This window comes from Larimichthys crocea, chromosome XXIII (genome assembly GCF_000972845.2).
Source record: "Larimichthys crocea isolate SSNF chromosome XXIII, L_crocea_2.0, whole genome shotgun sequence".
Classification (NCBI taxonomy): domain Eukaryota; kingdom Metazoa; phylum Chordata; class Actinopteri; family Sciaenidae; genus Larimichthys; species Larimichthys crocea.
This window is the reverse complement of record NC_040033.1, coordinates 5,624,745-5,643,295: the sequence shown is the minus strand read 5'-3', so window position 1 is coordinate 5,643,295 and position 18,551 is coordinate 5,624,745. Positions and strand designations below refer to the sequence as shown.

Sequence of the window (18,551 nt, the reverse complement as noted above, 5' to 3'; positions counted from 1 at the left end):
CCCTTTTTATTGACACTAAACACAGTTTTTCTTCTTCATGAGGTCACATGTTTATATCTTTAAAGCTGCTATGATCCATATTTTTATATTAACAAAAGCATAAAGGGCTACTTTGAATGTGGAATTAATCGCACCAAGAGATCTCAGCTTTATGTAGCGTTTTAGGCTCTTTCAGCTCATTGTTTCGGTTTTAATAGTCTGCAACTTAAATTTTTTTTTGGCCCGCTCTCATCAGCGCTGATTTCAGACACACCGTTTTCTAGATAAATTTCAACTATTATATCTGCCCAGCATCAAATCGGCATAGGCAAACAAACTTTTAGCAATTAGTCTGTGAACCTATAACAGCATTTAGCAGCTAAAGAGCCGAGATGTTTCCCTCAGGGATTGGTGGAGACCAAAAAGAGAGTGAATACCAGGTGAACACAGAAGAACGACAAGCAACATTTGTCTTATCGTTCAAAATTGTGAGAGATGCCAACAAGATAATTGGCATGCAGCAGCTCTTTGACAGACGAGTCCTACAGAAGGCTCGGTCCATCCTGTCTAGCCCTGACCACCCATTGTTGCAGGAATCTATTTCTCTCCCGTCTGGACGGAGATACATGCTACCTAGGGCACGAACAAATAGGTGTAAATTCTCCTTTGTTCCACGTGCAATCAATGCAATTAATTTGCACAACTCTTAAATTGCACTGTTCTTGTGGCATTCTTTATCTTTTTATCTTTTATAGACTTTTTGCCTTCTGTCACTTATATTCTAACTTCATTTAGGATTGTTTAAATCAAGTTTTGGTTGCTTTACTTTGCGTCATTGTTCTATGTCACTGTTTGTCTATTTATTGTTTGTTGTGTAAGTTGCATTGTCACTGCAAATCAAATTTCCCCTGGAGGGACAATAAAGCTCTGAACTGAACTGAACTTATCAACTTAAAGGGCGAATATGTAGGAGTGTTTAGTTTAGTGGTGAGGTGGTGACCCTCGTCTTACAAGTGTGTAGGAGAAACTACACTTTGTGGATATGCAGGACTCATTCTGAGGTGACAAAAACACAATAATATTTATATTTAAGATGATTATACACTAATAAAAAGATATATATTATGTTACATTTCTGCCTCTTACACACTGGACCTTCAACATGTGATGCTGGTGTTCTTAAAGCTTCTTTCTGCTGCCCCCAAGTGGTCAAAGAAATCTTTCAAGATTAAGAGATCTTCATTCATCTCCAACATGAAAAACTCATTCTTAGCTTATTCATCATGTCATCAGTCATGCACCGGTTTGTTTACCAGCCTCGTTTGTGCTCTCACCTTGTGCTCGGATTTATTGACCAACTAACTCAGTCAGAGGTCGCCACGGAGACAAGCAATCAGCCAGGCACCGGTACCCGTGACCTCTGATGTCGAGCTGCTCCAGCAGGATGCAGCAGCAGAATACTGATAATGTCCCGCTACTCACAGGTGGTGTTGAAAAATCCATACTTCATCTTCAGGAGCAGCCATGATAGAAATGATAGTCCGAAGCCTTTAAATAGAGGTGGATGAAATATCGGAATAAGCTGCACAGCACAGATTGCAGCCTGTAAATGAGATGAACCAACACCTCGTCTGTGCAGATTTACAGTTTAATGATACATGAAATATAAATGTTTTAGGATGAAATGTTTTCTATAAGAAGAAACAAAACTCTTTGAAGCAAACACTTCGTTACAAACATGAGTCACGACGATCTCCTTTGTGACTTCGTTTACACTAAATCCAAGGCATGAAAAGCACGAGGATAAAAAGGTGTGGACACCTTGAACTGCCTGGAAAAACAAAAACTCAAAAGAGAGTATGAAAAGAAAAGAAAAATTGCATGATTCTTTTGATGATGTTCTGTAGAAATTGCCTTTAATTGCGTACGGATTGAAGACGGTGAAGGACGAGGCAACATTTCAACAAGCAGAGCTTAAAACAGTCGCTCGGTTTCATCGTTTACGGTCATTTTCAAATACTCTCTGTTTACATTTGCTCAAATTGAAGTTTTGCGAGTGTTCTTTGTTTATATGATACTTAGAGAATATTTTTGTACTGTTGGTTTAAAAAAAAAGAAACAAAACGACATCAGTTAATCAAGAAAATAAGTTAGTTGCAGCTCTAAGAGAAAGCATTTCTACAAAATGTTCTCAATAAAAATAAAACAATATCACAACCGACAAGTCTGTAAATTGTAATTTCTTTGCATTGATTATAAAGAATATTCCTTAAACTTTATGACAGTCCCGCTTTCATGGTTTATTATAGTTGAGAGAAGAGCTGAGCAGCATTGTCCATGTTGACAGATTCCTTCGGTGGCTCCCTGACAACCTGGCGAAAAACAAAAATAGAATTATTATTAATCAAACCAAGAGAAATAAAACATCGGACGATGAATGCAAGTTTTAAATTCACGTCTCTACCTGTGTTTGTTTCTTCGGCGGAGGAGCGACAGACTTTGAAACACTCTTAACGTCCCGCTGGACCTCTGTGAAGATCTGGTTGAGGTTCTCCACCTTCTCATTTTTCACAGCGTTGATCTGCGAACGCACGAAAAGATTCCAGAATAAGTAACAAACGCTAAACACGATAAAAAATATATGCAGTAAGAAGAAAACATCTTACATGTTTGAGCGTCGTCTTGACGGGTTTGGCTTTGTTCTTCGGCTTCAGGTGTTTGTTTGCAACCTGAAAGACGTTCTTGTGTTTTTTCCCCTTCTGCTTATTCTTCCCCATGTTACCTGTGAAGAGAACGACAATCACTGAGGAGGGATTTCATTTCTATTTCTTATAATCTCTGTTTGGTCCTGTGTTTGTTCTGTGCCCCTGCTGTGTTTGCTCTGAAGTGGTACAGTTTGATCTCACAAGGTACGCTCTGTAAAAAAGACAGATGTTGATCAGAGGCACATCTGTTCACGCCCAAAAGTCCAACCGTCGAGACAGAGAAACATAAAAGTTGAACAAAACGCATCACTGAAGGCTGACCTCCTCAGTTTGATGCACAAATGAGACGTCTAGACGTTTACCGAAGATTGCACCAGAGTCGAGTTTTTGACTCATCACTCAAAAATAAAAAATATCAGCTGCTTTTGAGAAGAGTGCCATAAAAACACACAAGCAGTAACGATAATAAACTTCAAAGAACAGCAGCTTCAAGCTTCATTCTTATCATTTATTATTCATGGCCTGCTGTTATATCTGTAGATGTGACACTAAATATTATTTTCTGAATGATTTTGTTACAGAGAAGAGAAAGAGTGACACGTTTTAAACGTCAATGTGACTTTGCATCACTCATAATAAGTCACGTTTAAAAATGAAGATGAGGTTCAGAGTTGTATCAACGTATTTCATACAATTTATTCTTTATTATCTGACTCCAGATGTGACAGAAAGGAAGAACTGGTTTTTAGATTTGTTCACGGCTGATTGGTTTAGATTTGGTCATTTTTTTAAATAAAAACTTGAAAACAAAATTGTTCATTTGCATTTGTATGTAACTTTTTTTAATGTTAATATCAGCATGTTCACGTTGTCAAATCTGTCTCTCTTTAAAAAAAGAAGTTTGGATAATCTTTTATTTTAATCATCCAACCATCATAAATGTTATTATACCATATCCATTGTGCAAAATGGGGAAACTCTAAAGCTTCTTATTCTTCTTTTATTAATGAATTCAAGATATTTTTTTCATCATTTAAAAAGCTAAACAACAAGTATGCCAAAAACTTTAGCCTAAATATTTCTCCTTTACTTTCTCCTATTACCTTTCGTGCTCTGTTTATGTCGAACTTGTATTTCCTGTATTTGATTTATTTGCCTCTATTTTATTTGTTTAATGATTTCCTCTAACTGTTTGTTTGCACTCAACACTGTATTGCTGATATCAATGTCCTGTTTGAGAGTTTGTATTCGATTTTGGTATTTTGCTTAAAAAATAATAATAATAATAATAATAATAATAAAGTTTGGACACCGCTCATCCAGACAACCTGACAGTGATTTTTATAAATAACTTTAACAGATTTCATCATGAAGTGTGAATCAATGTGTCCAACAGACAGAACAGAATAAAACAGACGTAGATAGAAAAAATTAAAATAAAACACAGAATAGGACAAAGACACCAGACAGACACAGACAAATATGACAGCTGCTAATATCTTTATATAAACAGATCTGAAGAACATAACCTGCGTGTTGCAGAAACATTTAAACAACATTTACTGACTGACTCCCTCTCTGCACGGGGCTTTGTGTTTTTCTCCGTGTCTCTCTCTCAGTGTTGATAAGTGACTTCATCATGAGTTATTTGTAATAAATAATAAATAAACATGTTTACCTGACCTCGCGCGGAGCCGTGGGTTGTTGTTGTTCCTCGTGCTGCTCTGAACGTGCCTGAGCTACGTACTTCCGGTGCGACCAGCTCTCTCCGCCGTGTTAGTCACGTTACATCAAACTCTTCTTCTCACGGCGATTATCGCCAACTAACAGCAGAAATTAAAGTTATTGTAGGAGAAGGAAAAGATTTTTAATTTTTTACATCAATTATTCTGATTTTCAGTCGATCGCTGGAAGTTATGCGCGTAATATGTGCCTTTATTTTGAAAGCGACTTCGTGCTGCTTCCGGTGTCAACGGCTGACCGTTTGTTTGAAAAATTGTAATAAATATGAATAAATATTTAATTAAATATTAATAAATAATGATCTTATAATTATTTGTGTTTATTTTGTGGTCGTAAAACTAAAACATACTCCGAATATTTGATTTTAAAGTACAGAAAACTGCGCAAAGCTAGCCGAATAAAACAACAATTCTACTTCCGTTTGTTTAAAAAATAAAAGCACAAAAAATAGTACACGTCTAAACATGACAGTCACTGAGTTGGGCAACACGTTGCTCTTTAGGGCAACATGAATGCATGAACAATAATAATCTAATGCATTGAGTAACTTTCAGTACATTTTTCCTGAGACATTTTCAATGCTGAACACTTCTAACATTTAATGACATCCTCATAAAGTATTATTAAATAATAATTTATTTTTACAATCTGTCTGTATAATTAGGAGAAAAGACTTTACAAACAGGTAGAACAACACTGTCCTATTTTAACCTGTTTTTAATGTTGTATCTTGTATTTTGATACTTTTATGGTTCTTTTTGTTTGTTTTTTTTATTTGCTGCTACTTTTATTTATTGTAAGGTGTCCTTGGGTGACAGAAAGGCCCTATAAATAAAATGTATATTATTATATTATATTATTATTATTATTTATATTAGTATTTTATTATTAGTATAGAACCTTTATTTTGAAGAGAACAGCGCAAACATAATTGGCAGAATACTCAATCATAAGATAGGGGGCGCTGAAGGCCCACCCACCAATGACAAGCAAACTTTGAGTGGTAAATTTGTTTTATCAGAGAAGTTTCTCTTATAATGTTATTTTGTAATTGGGGAGTGATATGAAGATCTACATCTATAGTGCATTAGTTTATAAAGTCAAGACACTTGAAGCCATAATTCATAATATTCAGTCAATTAAGAGACTTTCTTTGAACACCTGTCTCGCTGTCTCACTGACCGGCAGCAGGTGGCGCCGCAGCACCACCACAGCTGTGTTCACTGCAGGTGTATGATTTTCAGAAAAAAAAAAAAAAAAACGGACCAACCTTGAACATTGAACACTGGGCTGTGTTGCCAACTAGAATGTAATCTGATTACATGGTTCCAATACTTTAAATGCAAGTATTTGATTATTTTTTTTCTCTATATCAGTGGACAAAAAGTGTGTGGATGTCTGCTGCAGCACCATCACTGACAGACAAGTCATAATGTCCAGCAGGAAACAATTAATAATAATAATAATAAGTAATCATAATTACTTTGATTGTTTTATGAGTTTGAAGTTGATGTCCCATTGAGAAATATAGAGCTCTGCTGTTGGTTAATATTCAAACGCTTCCCTCGGTGATCCAACAAGTGATAACTCATATTTCATAATAACCTTTTTTTGTATTTTATGAGTATTTGACACCCATCTACCTTTTTTGTTTCAGCCTTTTTCAGCATTTTACGCACTGGCCCTGCTGTTTTCTAATAGATCTCCATAGCGGTTCTTTCTATTATGTCACAGCTGAAGCCGACTTTCAGTTTGAAGGTGACACTCTGCCACACGCTGTCAATGTGTAATTCCGTTACTTCCTGACGCGTCAGGCGAGTCAAAAAAAAAAAAAAACCCGTTAGACGAGAGGTGAAAATGCGCTCGGCACGTTGGATCGAGGAACATTATCCAGCTCGGAGATGTTAATGAGGATATTAACAGAGCGACGGATTATCAAAAGAGAGAGGGGGAGGAGGAGGAGGGTGGTGAGAGAGAGAGTGTCATTGATCCACAGTGTTGCAGCGTCGCGGCGCATCTAAACTCCTCCCGGTCATTGCGCGGACATCATGTGGCCAACAAAAGCCTGACACCCGCTCACCAGGGGAACCCTATATAAGCTCTGCAGCTGTCAGGTGGAGGACACTGGCTGCTTTGCGCTGGGGGAACGACTCGCTATAGGGGAATTACGCCTTTTAGATACCCACAGATCCAAAAAAAAAATTGTAACAATGTCTTGGGGATACGGAGCAGACAACGGTGAGGCGCTCATTTGCACATAAAGAACATATGCTGTTATAATATAAGGAGAGGAGTGTTAATCCCAGTCATACCAGCAGGCAGTGCATAAATGGGAGCACGGGTCACTGCACAGATTTTTCTTTTTTTAATTCTGCGCATTTTTACGCACCATCCCCCCAAGATGCGCAATTTGTTTAAACAGAAAACATATTTATTATTTTAATATTCCAATAATCACAATTTTTATTCTCATATCATCATTTTTTTTAGGACCTGAGAAATGGGTTGCTAACTTCCCTATTGCCGATGGACCCCGCCAGTCTCCCATTGACATCGTACCTGGTGAAGCATCATTCGACGGAGGTCTGAAGCCGCTCAAGCTGAAGTACGACCCCTCCACCTGCCTCGATATCCTCAACAATGGACATTCCTTCCAAGTGACATTCGCAGACGACTCCGACAGCTCAAGTTAGTGTGACATTAATATTACATGAATACACAATCTGATGTGTCGCCTTAACCTGCAGAAAACACAATATTTGCCTTTATTTCCAATTATCATTGCAATGTTTGTAGATATAATAGAAGAGCTGCGAGGTTATTGTTGCAAACAAAGACAATCAGGGTCCTGATGATGGTTTGTGAGGACGCAGTAACCTTCAAAACCTTCCGCAGCTCTGCAGCTCCAATAAATCTCAAGCATGTTAATATTCGGTTAATATTTATAGGAATGCATGAGTCATGCGCCCCAGTTTCGCATCCATACAAAGCATGGAGGATGCTGAACAAACAGACTAAAACTGATTTTTTTATTTACTTTATTTTATTATTTATTTAGTATTTTGATGATTTTTCACATCTTTTTTTTTAAATAGAAGAAAAGTGGGTGAATACGCTCTAGGGGCTCTATTCATAAGGTACTAATTGAATTGGTAATGTAACCCCTGGTAAACCTTTCCCACGCCAGCTCCTTTCTGCTGCCAGGGGAGGTCAAAAGCGCAAAAGAAACGGGGGTTAATTCTGCAAACAAACGCTGTTTTGTTTAACTATTAATGCGCCAAATGTGCATGGTAATGAGCCGCAGTGATAGAGCTGCATTTTCCACCCACTTCGTCATATAAAATGGAGATTGCATATTTTCTCTCTGTGCAGTTTCATTTAAATTCATGCGAGATTTCAGAGAGAGGCTTCTTTTGTGTCGAGGATTTTGAGGTTTGGTTGTCCTGATGTTGAGGATAATGAAGAATGTGGTTACATAATCAGCAGTCACGTGGATTATTTCTGTTGGATGCAACAAAAATAAGAATGTACATGATGAGTTGGAGCCTTTTGAATCTTTTCTTGGCCTTGCCCTTCTAAATAAAGGGCAAGCTGCAGGTTTGCACGTCACCCATCCATCATGTGTGCACAGTGGAAAAATTTACCATCAAAGCTTCTGTATTTTTATTTTTCCAGTAATCCCTATAAGTCACACACACACACACACACACACACACACACACACACACACCCTCGGCTTGCTACAGGACCAGTTCTCTGCTTTTTTTTTGTTATTTGAGGCCGACTACCAAGAAACAAATATCCTGTTTGGAGAGGACAGTGTGTGTGTGTCAGCATTTCATATCGCCACAAATAGAACAATATACAGGATTATCTGCAACTGTTTCATTTTTTTTGGATACTGAAAATAGCTACATCATTGTAAGGAGGTTAACAATACCTGCAGTGAGTGCAACCCTCAATCTGAGCCGAGCTTACACAACAGGAACTGAGTCTGCCTCCCTGAAACAGGAGAATAGTCTGACACAAGTGTGTGTCTCTGTGTGTCTGTGTGTGTGTGTGTCATCCTTGTGTTTTTCCCATTTTCCGCCCAGAAAAATATATTTCACAAACCGTGCACATACTGCAGCACCACCCACGTTCAGTGTGTGGCGTGAACTGACCGCAGATTTGTGTTTGTTCTGCAGCTCTGACAGACGGGCCCATCTCAGGGATCTACAGGCTCAAGCAGTTTCATTTCCACTGGGGAGCTTCTGACGACAGAGGCTCTGAGCACACCGTGGAAGGGACCAAGTATCCTGCTGAGGTGAGGATGCTCTGAGCCAATAAGGATGCTGACGTGGAGAAAAAGGCAGATTAGAGTTTTTAACGTTTTTCAAGAGGAGAGCTGCTCTAATCTCTTTGGTTGGATTAAAGCATAAATGAGAGATGAAAAAACAATCTCTCATTCTCAGATTAGACTTTGGCCTTTCATGTTTTCCATTTTACTAACACCCACTCAAAAAGTAGCAGCTCTTTGCTTGTTATTTCTTGTTTTTTTTGCTTGAATTTAACCTCAGAGATACATAAAGTTATCTGTGAGCAAATGTATGTGGCTACTCTCTTTATATATAATCCCCAAAATGTTAAATCAAGTTTTAATCTTCTATTTCCGCCTCTAATCTGGACCAAAAAGCTAAAAAAACTATGTCATCTATAGTCAAAGGTTCAGTTACCAGCTCAGAAATCACAAAATAAATCCACATTTCTGAAAATAGATCAGAGGAATAAAAGCTTGATTTTTTATTTATATAATTCATTTATTCTCAGCTGCATCTGGTGCACTGGAACACCAAATACCCCAGTTTTGGTGAGGCTGCTGGCCAACCTGATGGGCTCGCTGTCGTTGGAGTATTCCTGAAGGTGAGTAGAAATATAGTATTCAATATTACAGTAATCATAGGACAATTCATAGTTTTGTTTGGTGATAATCATTCAACATTTTATTGTTTTTCAGTGTGGTGACGACAACGCCAGTCTCCAGAAGATTCTGGACGCCTTCGATTCCATCAAGGCCAAAGTATGTTTCTATAAAAAACGATATTTTTTTTTGCATTTGATTATTTAAAATAAAGAATTTAACTGAACACTTGACTGTTTTCAGGGCAAGCAGACCTCCTTCTGTGGCTTCGACCCCACTGCTCTGCTCCCCGGTAGCCTAGACTACTGGACATATCTGGGCTCTCTGACCACACCTCCTCTGCTGGAGAGCGTCACCTGGATTGTCTGCAAAGAGCCAATCAGTGTCAGCTGCGAGCAGGTATGGCTTCTCACAGCACTCATTCAGCGTTGGCAGAAGGATTGGCTGCGTGCCCACACGGTCTAGAATAGCCCTGTCTGCAAATCCTCTCTTATACTACGATCTAAATCAAGGGCTTAATTGTTCTGATTAACTGCATGGCTGGAAAGAGAAGAAGAAACCACTGTAGTGGGGAGGAAATGCAATACAGCAGCATATATCACTGTCTTGGTAAATCAAGAGAATGAGGGCAGACAGGAGTTCTGATAGGCCTCACCACAGTATTTCTGAGTCAGTATGTGGGGAGTCAACAGGAAATGTTCGATGTCCGACCCACATATGCTGCAGATGAGTGTGTGATTTAATCCATAAACACAGGAGACATCATACCTGCATTTACTATAAGTATTTACGCCTCTGAAATGAATATTTGACTTCCAACCTCTCATTAATCTCAATTTAACAGCCCCCACGGAAGAGTTGTCCTTGGAGTCTTTGGGCCATGTGAAAATTAACACTGCCCGGTCAAATGTTTATTTCATGGCGACGAGCACATGTCTCAAGTGTAAACATGTGAGACGTGTGGACATAACCTTTAGACTTGGTTGTAATATAAGACTGGGTAAGGAGATAATTACAAAGACGTCATTCATAAATATAAAAATTTTGAAAAAAGTGATGAAGTTATGCTCTGTTCTAGTCTAAAACACAAGAGCACACAATAAGCTGTGTGTATTATACTGAAGTATCTGAAGCAGTGTAACACCCATGAACTAATTCATTAGTCAATGCCTTAAATAGATCATCTGACACGATCTTGGAGTGGCTTGTAAAAACAAGTTGACAACTTCCTTCCTAGAAATAGTTCAGCACATAACCCTCCCCATAAAAACACAACTTTTCATAGACAATTAGCATCAAAATGTTTATACTTTTAAATTTTACTCTACCATTTGGTTCTAAATTTTGGGAAATTTGCATTTTCTTGCGAGGAGATCGCTACTATTCTTTTATTTGTATGCTAAATATGAAGCCGTAGCCAACAACCACGATTTGTTTCAATTGTTGAACTTTAGAGGTTCTGGTTATTCTTGGACTGAGTCATGCTAGCTGTTTCTTTCTGTTTATAGCTTTTGTGCTAAGCTAAGCTAAGCTAACGAGCTGCTAGCTATAGCTTCATATTTAGAGTACCCACATGTGGGGTATCAATCTGCTCGTCTAACTTTGGCAAAGAAGCAGATGTTAAGCATTCCTCAGTAACACAAACTGCTAAACATAAATCCTCCAGTATAAGGCTCTGACTTGAAGTCAGTGACACGTGCTGCAGATGAAGAGATCAGTAATGTGTTTGCTGAGTGACAGTCACAGGAGGACGGCAGTAAAAACTAACAAGACTGTCTTCTCCCTTTTCACAGATGGCCAAATTCCGCAGTCTGCTCTTCTCCGCTGAGGGCGAGGCCGAGTGCTGCATGGTGGACAACTACCGTCCTCCTCAGCCGCTCAAGGGTCGCTCTGTCCGTGCTTCCTTCCAGTAATACCCCCCTCCCCCCTTTTCTCTTACCCTTTTTCTGCCCTGTTGCCCTCTCCCTTCCCCCTCCTCCCTTTAGTCAGACACCCGGAGTTACCTCTCTATCGAGCCACAAAGCACACATATCTCTCTCTCCGTCCAAATTTTTTGAAAAGAAATTAAAATTCCTTTCCTTTTTCTTTTAATGCCGGGCAGTTCAACTGTGAGATGAAGCACTTACAGGATTTTCATCTCCGTTTTGTATGTGTGCAACAAGCCAGCAAAGATGCCCTGTCATAATTTATTTCGTATGACAAACACTTCACGGAGGCTGTGACACGTTTACTCGGATTTAGCATCTGGTGACAGATAGAAGTTTTTTTGGAAACGTTACACCGGTGTGTGCAGATCTTCTTTGTGTCGGGCCAACAAAAACGCTACAAAGATGATGAATTGTAGCCAAAAATGTTCTCTCTCTAGAGCCAGCAGGAAGCAGAAAGCATGTGTTAGTTGCAACAGACAGGGGGAGGAGGAAATATATAACCTACTGTGAGGATTGCACAGACACATAACGCTCCCGCTGCCAGTCCGTCTGTAATCTCTGACCGACTGCCAGCCCGGCCTCTGCATCACAGCAGCTTAATGAAACACTGCAGCCGCCTCCATCACAACAATCCCCCTCACACAACATCGCACACTCTCAGACATGATGCCTATAGGCACTGACCTGCTTATTGATTTAAATTCAGTGTGCAGCAACAAAGGGCATGAGGACGTGCAACTGCTGCCTAGCTCATAACGATGGCTTATTTCTCTAAATCTTCACGTGCGACACCCCGTGTTGTGTCATTATTATGTTTTTGATTTTTTTGTCTCTGCCTGAAAGCTTATGCAAAATAAGTCTTAAGTGATGATTCCTGAATTATGTTTTGTAACCAAAAGATGCATTTTTGGATGCCCTGGTAATATAGCAATAGAGAGGAATGATCCTCCTTTACCAAATGAAATGAAAATCCTTCTATGTGTTTGTTTTGCAACCCCATCGTGTCGAGTGCTAAAGCTTAAAAACGCACAATCGCCTTGTGGCCGATGCCATAGTGGCTGAGCACAAAGCCAAGGATGAAATTACTCTGCCAAGAACGCTGATGTCGAGAAGAATCTGCCAGTAGATTATAGATTATAGCAACAGCCTGGTGTCGGGCCCTGAGTAGGAGAACAAGTAGTCGTGAAAACCTTTGGTGTTAGCCCTGTATGCATTTGTGAAACAAAGCTGATGTACTTCCAGGAAGATTGTAATTAACATAAAGAAAAGAAGAAAACGCCTTTTGCCAAACAATGTTAGGGCCATCCCGTGAGAATGTGTTGTCATTCTATTTTGGAAGTGGACGTTTTACTAGTTGAATAAATATATTTTATGACTAACAAACATCAAGTGTTCTGTCTGTTTTGCTTCTTTAAATATACCTGAGCAAATGCTCCATATCAGGTATATAATGACGTTTTATTGCCATTACTTCCTCTTTAAGATATATATATATATATATTTTAGTACATTGTGGTTTCAAGGTGTTATTAGATCATCTACTCCGGTATCTATGCTGACTTGTTTTAACTTATCTCAAAGACTAATATATGGAAATGAAGTCAAACTTCCAGGAAGTGTCACTGATGTTATCTTTAATAAACAAATTATCATTTGTGGACCTTTGCACAGCCTCATAAAAATATATGTATCTGTTGTGCTGCTTCCAGTCTTTATGCTAAGCTATTGTGGTGGTAGCTTTATATTTCCTGTAAAAGGACAGATATAAAAATGATATTGATCTTCCTATCTAACTCAAATCAATAAGTTTATTTAACAAAATATCCAAATACTTGAGTAAAAGTAAAAGTTCAAGTAATAGTAGCAACACCAGTGTTGTTCAAAGTCCTGCATTTGAAATGCTGACTGTTGAAGTAACAGCTATGTAGTTTATTGTGTGTCGTGAAATATAAAGTATCAGAAGAAAATACTCAAAGTACAAGTACTTCAAATTCGTGGTTTACAGCATTGGCATTATGTGTAGCTATTTTAGAAGCAGCTGTTGGGATTTTGTAAGTACGTGTGGAAATATTTGCTAAAACAATAACTGCTTATAATCCAAAGTACTGCAGTACTCTCAGCAATGGGTAAGGTGTAGATTCCTGTGTCAGAGTAGAGTTGCTACATAATATTATGGCGTGTATAACTGGGCTTATTTCAATTTACAATCAATAATAGTTGAACTGCAGAGGGAGACTGTGCAAAGGTGCAAAGATCGACCAGAAAAGCCACGATGTACCATCTCACAATGGTGTTAATTCCTTTATGAGTCATTATGACTGCTAACACTGATCAGATGCAACAGGTGACGATCTCATATCTTCATGTGTGGGCAAGAAGACACTAACACTTCAGTGTATGCAAGATTTTAATCAACGCTGGCATTTCACCCTGTTTGAAATGCGAGCAACGCTTGACTTCTCACCTCTCTTACGAACCCCTCCACAGGAAGATGAGACCGATTTTAATCAACGGAGCTTTTCTACCTCCTCTTGCTTGAGGGTGGGTGTTACCTAGTTTTTTCAGCTGGTCTTGAGACTCTGTTGAGGAATGTCTGTGTCTCTGGTGTTCAGGAAAAGTTGGCTTGACCACACACAGCTCTGAATAGAGCTGGACTTGTCCCCAGTACATCCTCACCGGCGCCCTCGGTCATCCCGATGGAGCGCGTGTCCTACAAAATATCAATAAAAATAAAAGCTATTGACTGTCTGGCTACTCCAGTCAGAATCAATAGCAAATTGTATAATAATAATAAAAATACTATTTGATACAAACCAGAATGGAAAAGTTCACCAGTGATTGCTTGTGGCAACACTGGGAAAAGTTTTATAACCAGTCACAGTAGGAGACAGTGACGTCTGGATTTCCTCTGTAGTTGAACCAGTTACACATCAGTCCGTTTTGTAATGTCAGGCCTATGACATAAGAGGAACTTCTGCCAATCCCTTTTAAGAAATCCGTTATGTCCTGTAGTTGAACCCTTCCCACTTAGACACTTTATGTCCGTCAAGTTTTCTGTTCTCTTGAATGTAAGAACACCTGATTAAGGTTGTCGAAGACCGCAGTCGTGTAGTTGACAATCTAGAAATGCCAAACACAAACAACCATTTCTTCTTTATCCAGCCACCCTCATGCACCCTCACGCTAGTTGTGCATGATGTCATATTAGTCGAGTCATCTAAAAATTTTATTTCTGTTTAATCGATTGCGAAATTAGTCGTGAGAAACATCCCTACACGTGATGGATATATATTATTTCATAGTTCATGTTCAGCATCACCCGTGCCATGAGCAGATACCTTCAGGCTTTCCCTCCCTTCCCCCTTCTACACACCTGTATCAGTCCTGCAGTTACCTGGGCTGCGTTCAAGTGTGGCAAAATGTTAATTCAAATCAAAACGGCTGTTATATTTGTTGTTTGGAACGATTTGGTAATGTGCTCGAGCCGGGTTGCACCCTGTTCAAGAAAGCATCGACCAACAGCGCACACCGTCTTCAGATTGAACGTCCTCCTGGTCTCCTCCACCTCCTCCTCACCTGCAAATAACTCCATCATCACCATATTTACCGGCCTACTTCCTTCCTTTGCTGTTTGCAAGATTATAAGTTGAGTCACCGTGTGTTTTTCATGTTCTTGTTTTCTGGAATCAGTCACTCTGTTGCAGATCGACTGATTCCAGGCTGTCAACTTTCAATTGACATTCGACAGCTTCTATATATAGCAGGGCTGTTTCTCCTGTATTTGTTAACTTAAGAAGTATGTTTGTTCACCCTGAAGTCTACAGTATCCTTTGTTTATCTGTTTACCTAAGACCTGTACTCTGTAGTAGGTTTTTCTCTTTCTGGTTAACCTTTTGCATGTTTATTGGACTTCACTGGAATCTTGCCTTGGACTGTGGCCTTCTGGTTTGGATCCTTGCCTCAGTATCTTTATTTTTGCATCAAGCTCTGCCTCGGTTGGGTCCTTCCCTTGTATTCTTACCCTGCTTGTACCAGCTGTGACGCTTTTCTTCCAGTATATTGCATTTGTGCTTGTTGCAGACTGATTGTTTCCAGTGGTTGACTTGTAGCTTCTGGGTTTCACCCTTAAACTTACTGATTTAGGTTTAGTGTTGACGGCGGTGCTGTCGTGGACAACATTTGTGCCTGTGTTAGTCTGTGGTTAACTTAATTATCTTCCATAAATAGTAGGGCTGTTTTTCCTGTATTTGTTAGCTCTAGGTTTGTTCTTTTGTTTGTTTGGAGTCAATTTTATGTTTTCTATTTTGGCCTCTGGTTATTTTCCTGCGTGAGATCATTAACTGCACTTTTTGCTTACAGCTCTGCTCTCCACGTCACGTCCTTTTATCATCCTCCCACTAGGCATCGATCACCTGTATCCCTCCCACTGCCATTCTCAGTCCAGCTTCCTATTTCCACCGTCTTGTTATCTCACCAGTGCTGCCTTTGCGTTGCATCTTTTTTTATCTCCCTTGGTGTTGTGACAGCTGGGTGAGGGGAAAAATCCTGCTGGGTACCATCATGTAACACAGATGTGGCCACGCTTATTTGCATGGTTTTGGTCTCCCCCTGAACACGTGCTTGTCATAAATTGATGAGGATATAACACAAGGTTTTGTCATCGTCTGCGGCAGCGTTTGTCAAGGTCAGAAACTTCAATGTCAAAAGAAATTTGTGTCAATGAGACTGGACATGAAATATGTCAGACATTGGTGTTCAAATAGATTTTATCGAGCACATAAGGTAATAACAAACACATCAGGGTTCATTCTTTATGGTCAGTGAATAGCAGCAGCACAACACGGTCAGCATGTCACACATTTTTCCCCTCCGGGCTTCTGACCAGCCGTGCAGCTTGTTGCGTAATCAAGCGTGGCAGGCGGGTGACATACATGAAGGAGACAGGAACCACGCACACACACACATCTGTGATCTGACAGAGTGAGGGAGTCAGAGGAGGCCATCTAAAAGCACACCACTGCAGTGCACGGTCAATAGATCTGACATTGCACTTCTGTGTGATGAACGACCGGGGTGAAATCTAACCTCTATCAAGGGCAGCTCAGTCCACTATCACAGGGGAAGGGATGAATCAGCCTTCTAGAGAAGCACTGGTACTCATTCAGTCAGGATATTTAGTATAACTATTAAGATAGTTACGATACAGTATAATTCAGAACTTTGAGGACATTAACAGACCTTGCAGAGAGATCGTTCTCTCACTTGCTTTTTCCAGGAACAATAATTAACTTATAGAAATAATCAAAACTATTGTCCGATCTGTGAACTTGTCAGGAAATCGATGAGTGGTCCCGTCTTTATCGAGCCTGCGGTCCTTCTTAGAGGTGGGTGATTAAGTGACGGCGATAACTCAGTCCGTAGGGAACCAGATGGCACGTGGTTCAGACACCATGTGCTTCACGTTCTTGCTTTCTAGTTTTCTGTCCATCTGTTTGCCTGACCTGCACCTTGGAGCCTATTTTTGGCTGCCTGACCTGGCTGTTTGACCTTTTGCCTGCTGTTTGAACTTTGGATTCTCGCCTCCTCTCCTAGGTTCGACTGCGGCCTTCTGGTTTTGATCTTTCCCTCTCTGCCGTAAGCCTTTCGTGTCTTTATTTTTGTGAACTGCATCGAGATCTGCTTCAGTTATCTGCACTTGGATCCTTTGCCCAGCTAAATGAGTTCGGCTCACATACTTTCTTGTATTTTCTTCCAGTGTATTTCACTTTACAACATTACAAGAGAAAAGGTTTTTAGATCTAACCAATCTGTGACGGTGCTGTTGCAGACTGACTGATTTCAGGGGTTGCCCTTGTTGACAATCAACCCTAAACCCACTTATTTAGTTTTAGGGTTAACAGTTCAACAACATTCATGCCTGTGCTAGTCCTTGATTAACTTAAATAGCTTCTATAGATAGCTGTTTATCCTGTATGTGTTAGCTTAAGGAGTTAGGTTTGTTCTTTTTTATTCTTATTTTGGCCCCTGAAGTCTTCACATCCCATCCTTATGTATGTGCTGTGTTTCAGCTCCTGCTTTGTGCAAGGCACTGAACGCCCAAACTGCTTGGGGCAGCTGATTAGCTGTGTATCAGCCCCATCACTCGTACAACGTCCCCAACAACTCGGTGTGTGTGTGTGTGTGTGATAACAGTAGAGAGTTAGTCTTCTTCACATCAGACAACTGGTATTGTGGTTTTATGTTCTCTCAGTGGAGGCAACAAGTCAACAAGCTCTTGTTCAGGAGTTGAATTTCATTAACGCTGTCTCACCAAGGCTCCACATGAAGATTTGATATCCCATTAGTGCATATATCTGATGCAGTTTCATCACCTGAGGTTGTATTATGTTCGAGTTTAAAGTCGGGGTTTGAACAATCCTGACTTAGTGGCCTTGGTGAGAGATGCCTGAGAACTCCATCTCATGTGTCTGTGCCGTCCATAGTGAACCATATGTGAGGTCTGACCTTAAAACAAAGTAACTCATAGGTTTGTATACTACTATAACGATATTTAATGGTCTATATTTCTGGCATTTTATGGTAGGAATGTGTGCTTTTATAGGTGTATGTATGTAACAATGTTACTGATCGGTCATGTGGTGGTTGATCAATCATTTCTTGCTAATGACAGAACATCTGTTGTTGCTTACGGAGGTTTTCAAGGCCTGAATCCATTTTGTTTTCTCATGAGGAGCTTTCAATGCACTCAAATTCACTGGTTCCCATATTTGTTCCAGTGATTCACCATTTGTAGGAGTGTAGGAGTGTGTGCAAGAAAAAGAGACGTGTGGGAGGATTAAAGTGGAAAAACATTGCTACATGAGTAAGTTGGAGTTTCCCCCTTGAACGTGAATTCCTTCAGACATCAGCGTGAAAAGCCGTATGAACGATATGTTCATTTCATATCTGCTCCTGTACCAAAACTCCCCGTGGCTCCACGTGTACGTACGTATGTCTAGAAGCCATCGGTTTAAAGATAGCATGCAGGAAGCCCTCCACTTTGCACTGAGCATTTTTCAAACTGTGAGCAAGAATGGCCTCACGTAAACATTTCGAAAGCAAATTTCCTCTGTAATTTCCTGCCCTCCCTCTTCATTGCCATTGTGCGTAAACATCCACTTATAAAGAAAAGTGATTCACTGACATATTAGGAAGATCTGAAGTGCACTGCGACTAAATAGTGATTCATTGTACTCCCTGCTATTGTTTCTTAAGGAAATAAATCTTTTCGACACGCTCTGGCCTTTAGCCTGGCAA

The 18,551-nt window shown here is 39.8% G+C and overlaps 2 protein-coding genes across 2 annotated transcripts; one reads left to right on the top strand and one right to left on the bottom strand.

Moving 5' to 3' along the window:
• Window positions 1–1,611: 1,611 nt before the first annotated feature.
• Window positions 1,612–4,490, bottom strand: rbis (ribosomal biogenesis factor). The gene is made up of 4 exons (XM_019254166.2): window positions 4,363–4,490; window positions 2,646–2,761; window positions 2,444–2,560; window positions 1,612–2,351 (listed from the first exon to the last, which is right to left on the bottom strand). Exons 2-4 carry the CDS (start codon window positions 2,754–2,756, stop codon window positions 2,283–2,285), a joined length of 297 nt encoding a protein of 98 aa, XP_019109711.1. The 5' UTR covers window positions 2,757–2,761; window positions 4,363–4,490; the 3' UTR covers window positions 1,612–2,282.
• A 1,904-nt stretch (window positions 4,491–6,394) lies between these two features.
• LOC104931498 (carbonic anhydrase 1) lies at window positions 6,395–12,644 on the top strand. Its single transcript, XM_010746514.3, has 7 exons — window positions 6,395–6,665; window positions 6,918–7,115; window positions 8,615–8,733; window positions 9,237–9,329; window positions 9,424–9,486; window positions 9,571–9,726; window positions 11,121–12,644. The coding sequence occupies exons 1-7, from the start codon at window positions 6,638–6,640 to the stop codon at window positions 11,238–11,240; spliced, it is 777 nt and encodes a 258-aa protein (XP_010744816.2). The 5' UTR covers window positions 6,395–6,637; the 3' UTR covers window positions 11,241–12,644.
• Window positions 12,645–18,551: the final 5,907 nt, after the last annotated feature.

What these genes read in the sequence shown, in the direction of transcription:
- rbis (XM_019254166.2), bottom strand. Translation starts at nt 2,756, where the DNA reads ATGGGGAAGAATAAGCAGAAGGGGAAAAAACACAAGAACGTCTTTCAG. An exon ending in TCAAGACGACGCTCAAACAT is followed by an intron (nt 2,561 to 2,645) that starts GTAAGATGTTTT and finishes GTGCGTTCGCAG; the next exon opens with ATCAACGCTGTGAAAAATGA. An exon ending in CGCCGAAGAAACAAACACAG is followed by an intron (nt 2,352 to 2,443) that starts GTAGAGACGTGA and finishes GTTTTTCGCCAG; the next exon opens with GTTGTCAGGGAGCCACCGAA.
- LOC104931498 (XM_010746514.3), top strand. Translation starts at nt 6,638, where the DNA reads ATGTCTTGGGGATACGGAGCAGACAACG. An exon ending in AGACGACTCCGACAGCTCAA is followed by an intron (nt 7,116 to 8,614) that starts GTTAGTGTGACA and finishes TTTGTTCTGCAG; the next exon opens with CTCTGACAGACGGGCCCATC. An exon ending in TCGATTCCATCAAGGCCAAA is followed by an intron (nt 9,487 to 9,570) that starts GTATGTTTCTAT and finishes GACTGTTTTCAG; the next exon opens with GGCAAGCAGACCTCCTTCTG.